Raw genomic sequence first — 12,743 nt, 5'->3', positions numbered from 1 at the left:
GAATTTACAAACACATTTTACAGATGTCTGTTTACACTGAATAATAGATATAAATAGAATGTAATGAAATACTCCAAAGGAAATTCAATTTCCAACAACAAGACTGCACAGCAATACATATGGCTGCAAACCGAGCACTTTTACTTTTGATCTGTTTTGCTTAGTTAGAATTTTAAATGCAAGGTTTTTTGTTGTTCAGAGTATTTTTACATATTGATATTTTAGCTTTTACTTAAGGAAAAAACAAAATACTTATTCCAGTATAATTTCATACACAGTGTGCTCTACAGTGCAAAATACATTATTGCAGCACACAGAGGTATTACACTGGTTGTTGCTTCTTTTACAAATAATGATGCAAAATTGGAAGAAATTGTGGTGTTTTTGCATTTACTGCAGATTACAAATATGAAACTATTCTAGGAGAATGGTAACCCTGCTGGACAACTTTGTGCCCAGAACAACATGATTAACAGCAAAGTGTTTTTGGCTTTGGGGCAGGCATAGTCAAAATAGTACATAGTGCCAACCAGAGATGCGCAGTAACGCATTACTGTAATCTGATTACTTTTTTCAAGTAACGAGTAAAGTAAGGGATTACTATTGCAAAAACGGTAATTAGATTACCGTTACTTTCCTGTAGTACCTCTGCGTTACTAAAACTGTGATTTTTGCGAGAATGTCTCACGACAGTGACGTAAGCGAGTGCGCAGTTAGGCTACGTTCACACTGCAGGCGAAAGCGCATCAAATCCGATTTTTTTGACCCTATGCGACCCATTTCCGATCCTGGGCTGACAGTGTAAACGGCACAAATCCGATATTTTCAAATCCGATCTGGGTCACTTTCGTATGTGGTACTGAATCCGATGTCTCAGAAAGCGACTGCTGTGTGAACGGTCAAGTTGCATTAAATCCGTCTTTTACGTCACTGACACAAGACAGAGGCCAATTATCAGCGCCAGAGAAGACACCGTGAACGCTTCCTGGCCATCCAGTGAAACTGCTGGGAAGACAACGTTGGAGAAACGTTAACATTTTATTTGTACTGCATAACCTGCAGGTTCTGACAGAAATCTGCAACTATCCTTTGAAGCACCGCTCCTCTAAAACAGCAATAAGGATCATTATTAGGTTATCTACATTATTATGTAAATAACAAAATAACTTAAAGCAAAAATCGGGAAACATGAAGTCCGAAGTCTTTATATTAAGGCCATCAGTCAAACAATATAGTTTGTTCTGGGTCTAAACAGAGCGCGTTGTGTGTGGCGTCTTCTTTTGCGCATGCGGCTGCTTTGAGCGTTCACACTAGAGCGCGTTTGCTGTCGCATTTTATTTGTAGTGTGAACGAGCAGACAAAAAAATCGGATTTGATCAAAAAATCGGAATTGAGCATTAAGACCTGCAGTGTGAACGTAGCCTTAGTGACAACAGCTGTGTGCAGATCAACAATGGATCACATATCGATTGTGGGAGAGAGTATGAGCGTGCAGCGTTTAAAGCGTGGAAGTACTGACCTTACTTTGAGTTTGATTCCATAAAAAGTGACAAAAACATTAGTGTCCGCTGTGCGTGGGAAGAAAACTTCTTTTTACAGCGAAAAAAACCCCTAAACTTCTGAGCAAGCACCGAGTAGCTACGACGTAATGGGAAACTCACAGAGAAACTCGCGGATTCTTCCACTGACCGCGGCACACCTGCACCAGGGTAAACCTCCGCCTACCGCAGTCCTGCTTTACAGGTGAAAATAGAGCAACAGGACCGCTGAGTCTTTGACTTTATTTATTTTCTGCTGTGTTTTACTTGCATCTATTTGAAAGAGTGAGTGTAAACACAAAAAAATATTTTATTTTATGTGCTGGAATGTGCAGAAAATAAGTTTAAATGTTAAACGAATTTATTCAAGTCAGAGAATGTTGCATATAATTAAATTTTTGTTTGATGCATAAAGTTAAAAGATTAAAACTAATAAAACAAGTTTTAAAAAGAGACTTTTCCATTTGATTACATTTTGTATGATGGATTATGCAGAAAAAGTAGAATTGGGCTGAAAGATCTATCGCTTTATCACCTCTTCAGGTTGTAAATCGTGTTTTTAAAAAGTAACTAAGTAATTAATTACTTTTGAAAATAAGTAATCAGTAAAGTAACGGGATTACTTTTTTGGGTAAGTAATCAGTAATTAGTTACTGATTACTTTTTTCAAAGTAACTTTACCAACACTGGTGCCAACAGTCCCGTGTCCATGGCCTGACACGTCTATTTTGGCAGCACAGGGTGCACCTACACAATATTGTGCAATATAATATATACCATATTATGGTTATGCTTCCTGATCACTGTATCTAGGGAATTATTGTAATTATCCCGGTAATACACCCAAATGCAGTGTTTGTATGCTAAATTTATTTCAATTCTCTATTACAGTAGCCTGTCTAGAGACATTATTCTTTGCAAAATTGAAGAAAATTCTAATAGGAAGAGAGTCTAGAAATGGGATAAATTAACAATTATTAATTTAAGAAATTACAGAAACGGTTATGAGCTAAAAAAAAAAAAAAAAAAAAAAAAGTAAATAAATAAATCATTTGTCACTTACACACAGAAACAGTTTAGTTTATCATAGTATTCATCTGTTCCAGAAAATATTTAAACATTTCCCATGTATGTAGTTGATCATGAGCAGTTGTATTTTTGCAGCTGTATTTTTCTCAGGGCGGTAAAGAAGTAAGAGGTAACCGTGTCAGGGTAGTGTCATTCACTCAGGGGAAATGAATAAATGTCCCCTGCCGAACCGTGAGAAATGACTTCAGCACAAAGCCAACGCACTTGTTTCCAGTGAAGTCATGTTTGGACTGTATGCACACCATTGAGCAAGTGGACGATGACTGCATGAGAAGGGCTGCACAAGAGCACACACAGAGGCAAGAAGCTGTACCCACACGTATCCTGTCGCCATTTTCCCAAGCTAAACTACAAAGACTTGGCTCGAGGAGTACACACCCCTCTCACAGTCATATGCCAATGGATAGTCTTTCCACACTAGCACTGTAAACGCAAAATGTGTTTTGTTTTCGCGCACATAGACATAATTCAAAGCCGTGGAACGTTTAGAGAGAAAATTAAGACGTTTCTGGCCAGCTGAAAGACGGCTTTAATGACAATTTTGCCTTGTTTAGCAGACGGCTGCACAGAAAGACAAATACCTCACCATAATCGTTGACTGACGTGTCACGTATCCACACGGATAAGGGCACAGATTTGAAATGGTGTTGCCGACTGCTGTGTTCTCCAATCAGCGTGCAGCGTGGGCGGGCAGAAGCGCCGTCAATCATGCAGGAACTATAACTGTTTGAACAGGGAGGTAGGGGGAGAATCCAATCCGGTTTGAGCTAGTTTTTCTTCCAATGGAACATTAACGTCTCCCTGCGCTGTATTAGACTGTACTGGCAAAGCTTTATCCAGAATATACCACTGTACTTTCTCCTGTATTCAGTTACATTTAGCTATTTTTAAACCCACAAACCAACCATGCCTAAAAGGAGCAAAGTGAGTAGACCATTATCTTTCATGCCTTTAATAACACAGTATTTATAACCCACAACTAAAATTTGTTAAGGGGCTTGTGGCGAGAGTTGTTCAAACGTTGCTGCAATATGTCCGTTTTATGTACCAAGTGAACGTCAACAGCAGTGTTGTGTATCGCGGAGTTTAGTTAGCATGTAGTGTCTGTTTTGATTTTGTCAAGCGGCTAATTATTGAAGCTTCTCTTTCGTGCAGTGACTGTCGGCTGCAAGTGGTTGCCCGTTTTATAGCAGAAAAACAGTTTGTGCAGCTGCATCGAATTCATTTACCGTGCCGATAGATGGCTTTTCTGCGCAGAAAGTTGGCGGCATATCGATTGTTTTCTGTTGGGGTCGTCACCCTGGATGCGAAAGTTTTCCTGAAAGAAGACCCAGTAGCGAAAAAAAAAACGTACAAAATTCCTAATTGGTTTATTATTCTGTGGCGGTTGGCTGTAACGTTATTTTTAATGCGGGCACAAAGTGGCCTCTGTAGTTCTTTTGTTGGACAAAACAAACAAACACATAATACGCTTTGATTAGCGATATTGTTTTATAAAGTTAGTGTGCAGGCGTTGTTTATTAATGCACGGCAAGCGAAAACGCAGTTCTTGGAAGGCGTACGGCTCGTTAGCCGAGAGGCTTTCTGTGTATTGTCGGCTCAGGCCAGTTGTAGGTTATGCAATGGCGAGCCTCCGTCAGCACAGCGCTGCTCCTGTTGCTGGGGGTTCTAGTAGATTCTGCATGCAGACCGACAGAGTCGCAGAGCATCTCGGAGATATTCTTTTTCAAATTCGTGGCGGGAACACTGGCTACGCTGCTCGGGTTTCTCCGGCCACTGGCAATCCCATTTATTACCAATGAATGAATGTGTCGTGAGGAGGCGGAGTCGGCCCCCTCCTCCACTGAAGTATTACTGTAGGCAAATCACTAGCAGGAGCTGGGAGAGCAGCACCACGTGACTCAGTTTAAACTACATTATGCTATTATATTGCCCTGACTTTTGTAGGCCAGCATGTTACAGGGCACTTTATTCCTGCTCAGTTATCGTTGCGCTGGAAAATGTAGTTCCTGAAGGAGTAGCATTTAGTGTTAACATGCTGATTAAACTGCTTTTAGTTTTTAAATGGCCTTGCATGTATTACCTTACTCAACTCAAATAGGATAATAACTTATTAAAAAAAACTGTCCTCACCCAGTACCAGATAAATCAATCAGAGGCACAGCAGAATGCAGACAGTTATCATAATCTGATTTATTTACTTTTTCTCTTGTTCTCCTTACAGGCAGGTGCAGGTGACTCAGAGGTAAGCAGTCATTTCTGAATTTCTTGTTTTTTGGTTTTAGATATTTTAACAGTTAGCCTCCACACTCACCAGGGGTCAGTAATATCTCATCTTTCAAAGCCATTGCCTGAGACTGACTGTTAAAAGTAATCACTATGTTTGTTTATTCTCTGCAGCCCAAGAGGAGATCTCTCAGGTTGAAAGATGTAAGTATGGAGAAGCATAGATAAAATGCTGTCTTTTTACTGTGTTATTTTTTTTGGTTTAAAAGAAAATGATCTTCTTTACTCACAGAGACCTGAAACTGCAAAGCCAGAGCCCAAACCTAAGCCAAAGGTAGGGTCTCATTTTAATTACTTCTCATAAGACCTGAACTGTTAGCATATGGTGGCTAATATGTGGTTAATATTTGTTTTTGCAGAAGGGACCTGCTAAGCCTAAGAAAGCTAAGGAGGTGGAAAAGGCCAAGCCAGAAGAGAAGGCGCCGGAGGCTCCTGCTGAGAATGGCGAAGCCAAAGCTGAGGAAGAGGTAAGTGCTGCGACACGTTTAAACACATCGAAAGATAATAGTCTTCTTGGCGGTGCTGTTAAACTCTGAATGTCATCTTACAGGCACCCACTACAGATGGAGCTGAACAAAAAGATAAGGCAGCAGAATAACATCTCTCAAGCCACGTCTTTTACCAGTGCTCCCTGTACCTCTTTTCTTGTACAATTCAGGGGAATATTTTTATCAACTATTTTCTAAATACAGGTTTTTTTAGTAGTTTGATTGTAGAGAACACTTTTTTAAATGAAAGAGGGGAAAAAAACAAGTCAATTGGAGACGGGGAATTTCATCACATCTCACAATTGTGCATCGCCATGAAAATTGCGGTCATTGTTGTTACTGTCAGTGGATTTTTTTTTTTTTTTTTTTTCAGTTTGTGTAAATGTGAAGGAGTGGAGGGTGCGGGACAGGTTACCGTGTCGGCACACAAGCATGACGTTCACAGGAGCTGGGGAAACAACTGGAAGAGCTTGCCTGCGTGGATTACATTCCATATGCTTTATAAGGGACAGTGTGTGTAATCTGTGCCGGGGTGGGGCTTGACAAAGTCACAGGGCACCTCATTCTCTTATTGTTTTTATTGAAGAACAGTGTTTTAGGGTGTGTGTAAAAGCTTTGTTCCTATTTGTTAACTCTTGTACTGATGCAGTTTTCTTAACAAATCTGACCAATAAACCTAAAACCCCTAGTACTGCGGCTCTCTCTTTCAGAACTGTGCATTGCGTGTGTTGGTTGTGTCTGTTCTGTGATAGCATTGCAATGAATTTGTATAGTTGCTGTGAAAAAGGATTTCAATCTTTCTGTATGCAGTGTGTAATGGTACTTTGTAAGGATGGTAAAAATGGAATTTGTTCCTCTTTTTTTTTTTCTTTTCTTTTTGGGCCACATTAATGTGGTATGTAACCGTTAAAAAAATAGATTGGCTTAAAGGCCAACAAACTGTACATTTATTTGAAATGTCAAATTCATACCAGCAGTAGCAATATTCATGTGGGTTTTAGGTATTTGTGTCAAGTACAAGTGTGCGGTTTCTCATGATTTGTTTATAGATGTAACTGTGTATGATTGTTATCAACAAACCAATAAAACTCAGTTGGTAGTTGTTACACTGTTTTATTCTAAGAGCGTAATAATGCAGAAAAAAACAAGAACTAACATTCAATTCAATCTATAACAGCAATAAAATATCTGATAATTAAACTTTAAAGCTGATTAAAAAAAATGATTAAAACAAAACCTGTTTAACAGATTTTAGTAATTGGATTGTGCAAAATGAATTACAGCTTTTGACGCTTAACTAAAATCTGTAAGACAAGTATTAATACCACCATAAGTGATGTTGTATTATCGATTTTAAGGATTGTTGCTTTAATATTGACACAAATCAACATTTTTCTTTTAAATAATATTATAAATAATTTGTATATTTAGAAAAGCTAACTTATTCTTCTAGATAATAGAAAAAAAAATAATAAAAGGGTGGTTTCAGAAGGAATCCAACTAAAGTATTTGCCAGCTCAGGTTTTTCATTCCATAAGTTGTCAAAAAACAAAAGAGAGAGAAGGTAAAGGCAGTTTTCAGCACCACGGACAGCTCCGCACCACGGTGGGCTGTTCTTTATCCTGCGCTGCCCATTTCATCCATTTTACGAAAATAATATTAACTCGGTGTTAGCAAACAAACTGATAATGTTTGTCCTGACGTGTGAATGACGCACTCGCGGCCTCGCGTTCTGATAGGTTTGCACAAACCGTAAAAGTGCGGGCCTTTATAACGTGTGGTGTTACACACCCAATCACCCCCCGCCCCCCAGTGTTGTAAATGTTTAGTAGTTACTTACATTTAAGATTCCACCTACAGCAAGTGAATATGGAGACAACACGTGACAATTCAATAATGGATTCGCGAGCTTTTAATTATGGGTTTTTAATTAAGCCTTATTCATTACTGATCGGAAAAGTGACATTTCTATTTAAATTTAAAGCTTGATTTGACTAGTGATTCCTGCATTTGCTTTTAGGTCTTTCTGATCACTGAAATAAATGTGCATTCAAAACATTTTGTAAAAAGCCCACGTAAATGCATAGAGGTGTTTTAAGATGGCTATAGGGTCAGGAATTGCTTCTGGGAGAAGTTTGGCATTACTGATGCATCATACTGGGCATATCAGGCCAGTGTGGCCAGAGACTGAGTAGATTCACTTTTTGTTTTTCCTCTTTAAGACGCTACTGAAACACACTGATACAAATATGATACTGAACATGAGTTTAAAAATACAACCCAACTCCCAAAAATGTTGGGACACTGGCTAAAATGTAAGTAAAATCAGAATACTACGATTTGAAAGTTTCATAAGTTTCATATTTTATTCAAAGTAAAAAAATAGAAAACATATCAAATGTTTAAATAGATACATTTTACTAGTTCATAAAGAGCAATTAGCTCATTTTGTAATTTATGCCAGCAACATGTCTAAAAAAAATGGGGAGCAGGTAACTAAAGCTCACAAAAAATAATAAATAAAAAAAACATTTTTTCAATGTATTAATACACATTACATGAGCGATTTAAGATGACATAGCAACAAGATACAGCCACATTGAGTCTCTAGTTCAATTTGGGTTGAAAGTGCAGACTTCAAACTATACACGTTTTAAATTGTGTGGATGTTGTGGAAATTGTGTTCCCACCTCTCTGGGGACATCTCAGGCTCTCCGAGTTATGGAGGCCTGTCTCCCCTCACCACACTCCCTGCCAGTGGCTGATGCCCTCAGACGTTGGTGTGTTGGTGGTTCTTGGTGTCTGGGCGCTCATTTATGTACCGACTCACTCCTGGTGGCCGATTGGCGGGGCCTGGCGCCTGTGGCCCGGCTGGGCCTCTTCCAGGGGGTGGGGTGCCCTCAGGCCTGTGGCCTCTGGGCCCGAGGCCTGGTCCTCTCTGTCACAGCTGGCTACCGGCAGAGCCCACGGGCATGTCACTGCAACCCCCTCTGGCCTCTGCTCCGTGGCTGCTGAGTGACCTCTCATTTGGGGCTCTCCTCAGCTCTTCCCAGGAGGGTGGCACAGTTGCCCCTGTGGTGGTCCTCCTTGGGTCCTCGTACTCTGGGGCCGCTGGATGTCTGGGGCCTGGATCTTCTTCATACCTGCTTCATGCCCTGGGGGACGGGGCTATGAGTCCCCACACTCCCTACTAGATCGATACATGGAGAAACCTTTTGAATACAAGCATGCTGATCCACACAAGTGTTCACAGACACAAACTACACCTTTCTTGGCTGCTACCTCAAAGCACATTGTGCGCTGTCGATCTTGTGTGCTGCACAATAACATGTAATATTAGTTAGTTGATATTAGTATCTACTGTTATCTACTGTTAGCTAGTATATTGTGATGGTGTTGTATTTATTATGTTGCTCTTTCTTGTTTGTTTTCTCTTCTGTTTTTTTCTCATCTCCATACAGGTGATCCAGGTGTTTTGTTTGCTTTTCTTTCTTCTTCCCCCCTTTCTCACCGTCTCTTCTCTCCTCTGGTTTTCTTTCTCTCCCTCTCTTTCTTTCATTCTTTCTCCCTGTCCTATCCCCCAGTCATGTCTGTCCCGTTTGTAGCAACTGAAAATCAAATCAAATAAATACATAATTATAATAAAGGTCAACCAAACGACCAATATGGCAAGGCCATGATGATCCACTTGGTAAAGTAAATCCGCTTGGCATCTTTCTTGGCCTTCAGACAACAATTCTGATGGCTAAAGATCCAAACGGGACAGGTAAAAATAAATAAATAAATAAATAGTGTGGATGGACCACGTAAAACCAGAGTTATGATAAAAATAAATATACTCAATCCTTTTTCCTCAATACTATCGTCACTTTTAGTGTGGGAAGAAACGATAAGAACGGCATTTTCTAAGAGCAGCGTGGGAAAACGCAAGAAAAGAAAAACACAAAACCCCTTTCCTATGCAGGAAAACATTGTACCATGTCGACTAATATACTGATACACCTGCTGTCAGGCTCATGATGTGCTCCTCTGTCTTGTGGTGGACAGAAACTATTTTTTGTAGTGGCACAAATGATTTGTGTGCCATCTTATTGTGACACCTTATTGTATAAATTTACAATTTATATTTGAATTCCTACATGTTTGTTGTTTTTACACTAATAAATATTGTTTTTTCCTACTCTGATTTTAGTTTGTGTGTGTGTGTGTGTGTGTGTGTGTGTGTGTGTGTGTGTGTGTGTGTGTGTGTGTGTGTGTGTGTGTGTGTGTGTGTGTGATTTTAGATCAATTGTGCTCATACAGCATGTCGAAACACAAATTAAATTCAGACATGTAAAATAAAATGAAAGTAGGTTGTCTTTAAAGTTAAAATCAAAAATAGTAAAAAGACAGCCAGTTATACCCTGAAGTCCAGAAGTTGTAAAATATTAAGTAAAGATGGATAGAGGTTCACAAATCTGCAAAAAAAAAAAAAAAAAAAATCAAAAAAATCAAAATAAAATCTAGAAATTGTGAAACTATTTCAGAACAATTTTCCTGTAGTGGTTTGTTGTTAATAAACCCTCAGACAGGATGGGATACAAGGCGTATTCTCAGTGGCAGGGGAACAATATTAGAACAGCTCCACCAAGACAGGAGATGGAGAAATAGGGGAAGAGCATACTGAAGAAGGACAAAACCCATAACAGCAATCCACAGTGGCTAGTGGATCTAAGAGCAGATCACAGCAACCTCCCTGAACCGGATCCAGTAAGCATCACAGTGGCAGGCATCTAAGAAAGGGTCTCCAGTATGATGAGCTGGATAGCATCACATGATGATTGACATCAAGACATGATTCACGCCTACTGGCTGAAGAGCCGGACTGCACTCCATGAAACATACAGGGAGTGCAGAATTATTAGGCAAATGAGTATTTTGTCCACATCATCCTCCACATGCATGTTGTCTTACTCCAAGCTGTATAGGCTCGAAAGCCTACTACCAATTAAGCATATTAGGTGATGTGCATCTCTGTAATGAGAAGGGGTGTGGTCTAATGGCTGGAAGGCTGAAAGACGACCACCACTGAACAAGACACACAAGCTGAAACGTCAAGACTGGGCCAAGAAATATCTCAAGACTGGTTTTTCTAAGGTTTTATGGACTGATGAAATGAGAGTGAGTCTTGATGGGCCAGATGGATGGGCCCGTGGCTGGATTGGTAAAGGGCAGAGAGCTCCAGTCCGACTCAGACGCCAGCAAGGTGGAGGTGGAGTACTGGTTTGGGCTGGTATCATCAAAGATGAGCTTGTGGGGCCTTTTCGGGTTGAGGATGGAGTCAAGCTCAACTCCCAGTCCTACTGCCAGTTTCTGGAAGACACCAGGTCGCTGATTTGTTTTTGTTTTGTTTTTGAATGTCAGAAATGTATATTTGTGAATGTGGAGATGTTATATTGGTTTCACTGGTAAAAATAAATAATTGAAATGGGTATATATTTGTTTTTTGTTAAGTTGCCTAATAATTATGCACAGTAATAGTCACCTGCACACACAGATATCCCCCTAAAATAGCTAAAACTAAAAACAAACTAAAAACTACTTCCAAAAACATTCAGCTTTGATATTGAGTTTTTTGGGTTGTTCAATAATAAAATTATTCCTCACAAATACAACTTGCCTAATAATTCTGCACTCCCTGTAAATTAGCCAGCTGCTAGTACACTGGTACTGGCATACCAGTAGCTGATGGTTTCTACCACAAATCCAGCTCCCTGAGACTGTATGCTAAGCAAAAGGAAGGAGGACGAGGACTAGTGGGTGTCAGAACCACTGAGACAAACATCTATGAGTACATCAGCAAGATGGCCACAACTGACCGCATGCTTATTTATTTATCTCAGGCGGCAGAAACCGGAGAAAGAAATGGAGCAAGGAGAGGAACCATCGTGGAAGGACAGGCTGCTGTACGGTATGTACAGCAGCCTGTCAGTTAGAAGAAGTGGCTGACATCCAGAAATACTACCAGATCCTGTGGGACTTCCAGATACAGACAGACAAACTGGTGATGACTAAGCAACCGCACATAGTAGTGATGGACAAGCAGAGGAAAGCAGTTGTAGTGATACATGTAGCTTCATCGATTGATAGCAACATCAGGAAAAAGGAACATGAGAAGCTTGAGAAATACCGAGGCCTGAGAAAAGAGCTCGAGAAGATTTGGAGGGTGAAGTTAACAGTGGCAGTAATCGGAGCACTCGGTCCAGTGACTCCCAAGCTGGGTGAGTGGCTCCAGCAGATCCCAGGAACAACATCCAAGATCTTTGTCCATAAGAGCGCAGTCCAGACGTTCACCAACTTAAAACGTTTGGTACATAATGAAATCAAAGATACAGGACCAAGCTAAAATCCTATATCAGACAAGACTAGCACAACATCTCCCAAAAGTCAAGCTAGTCTTCTGGGAGTTCCCCACTCCCAGAAGTTTGATCCCAGAAGTTTGTTGTTCAAAGAAGAGGGGACAATACACAGTGGTAAAAATGGCCCCCGTCCCAGCTTTTTCTGAGATGTGCTGCTGGCATGAAAATTTACAATTACATAATTTTTTTAAATCTACAAAAAGTTCTGTTCACGGTAAATATTTCTATTCCTGTTTCCACAAGTTACTTCCTTTACCTTAGTTATCTCTGTGCCTTCCTCTTTTTTTCTCATTGTTGTGTTACTGTGTGTTACCTTGGCACACATTTGTTAAGGACCACACCTTCATTTAATTTTTTTACCTCCATATGGGACAGCAGTTACACTACTAATCCTTTCCTATCCTCGGTTAACAACTACGTTTGAAAGTTAATTATTAGCATATTTTCTTATTTTTCCTGTTGCGAGTAATTCACCTTTGTTCCTCATGTTCATTCACACTTTTGAAAGTTAAAAAAAACAACATATAATCAGTGAAACATAATTTGATGGCTTTATTTTTTCATACATTCTCACTGCATACTACCCTAAACCTTCACCTCTGAACCTTGTGGTTAAAAGAATACTGCAAATAATATTGCAGCTTGTTCCACATTTGGTCATGTTACAGCCTTATTCCAAAATGGATTCAATTCATTTTTAACCTCAAAATTAACCACAACACCCCATTATGAAAAAGTGGAAAAGGTTAGTTTGAAATTTTTGCAAATGCATAAAAACAACAAAATATACCATATATAAATATTCACAGTAGTTGCTCAATACTTAACTATTATAGCATTAAGTCTTTTTGAGTATGAAGCTACACGCTTGGCCACACCTATTTTTGGGCAGGTTCTCACATTGTTCTTTGCAGAACCTCTCAGGCTCAGGTTGGATGGGGAGT

At 39.7% G+C, this 12,743-nt stretch overlaps 1 protein-coding gene across 2 annotated transcripts; it reads left to right on the top strand.

Moving 5' to 3' along the window:
* Window positions 1-3,373: 3,373 nt before the first annotated feature.
* hmgn1b (high mobility group nucleosome binding domain 1b) lies at window positions 3,374-6,507 on the top strand. 2 transcript variants are annotated; one of them, XM_085419895.1, is made up of 6 exons: window positions 3,374-3,551; window positions 4,852-4,872; window positions 5,028-5,057; window positions 5,146-5,187; window positions 5,273-5,380; window positions 5,775-6,507. In XM_085419895.1, the coding sequence occupies exons 1-6, from the start codon at window positions 3,534-3,536 to the stop codon at window positions 5,781-5,783; spliced, it is 228 nt and encodes a 75-aa protein (XP_085276021.1). In that variant the 5' UTR covers window positions 3,374-3,533; the 3' UTR covers window positions 5,784-6,507. The 2 variants fall into 2 exon arrangements, with proteins under 2 accessions (XP_085276021.1, XP_085276020.1); XM_085419894.1 differs by having other exon boundaries at window positions 3,376-3,551; window positions 5,464-6,507.
* Window positions 6,508-12,743: the final 6,236 nt, after the last annotated feature.

This window comes from Rhamphochromis longiceps, linkage group LG10 (assembly GCF_057381845.1).
Source record: "Rhamphochromis longiceps isolate RC_006_pf linkage group LG10, R_longiceps_female_GT1.1, whole genome shotgun sequence".
Lineage (NCBI taxonomy): Eukaryota > Metazoa > Chordata > Actinopteri > Cichliformes > Cichlidae > Rhamphochromis > Rhamphochromis longiceps.
The sequence above is the reverse complement of the archived record's forward strand: the minus strand, read 5'-3'. Positions and strand labels throughout refer to the sequence as shown.

Excerpts from the sequence above, each read along its gene's own strand:
- hmgn1b (XM_085419894.1), top strand. Across the intron at positions 5,058-5,145 it reads GATCTCTCAGGTTGAAAGAT|AGACCTGAAACTGCAAAGCC; the intron begins GTAAGTATGGAG and ends CTTTACTCACAG. Across the intron at positions 5,188-5,272 it reads AGCCCAAACCTAAGCCAAAG|AAGGGACCTGCTAAGCCTAA; the intron begins GTAGGGTCTCAT and ends TTGTTTTTGCAG.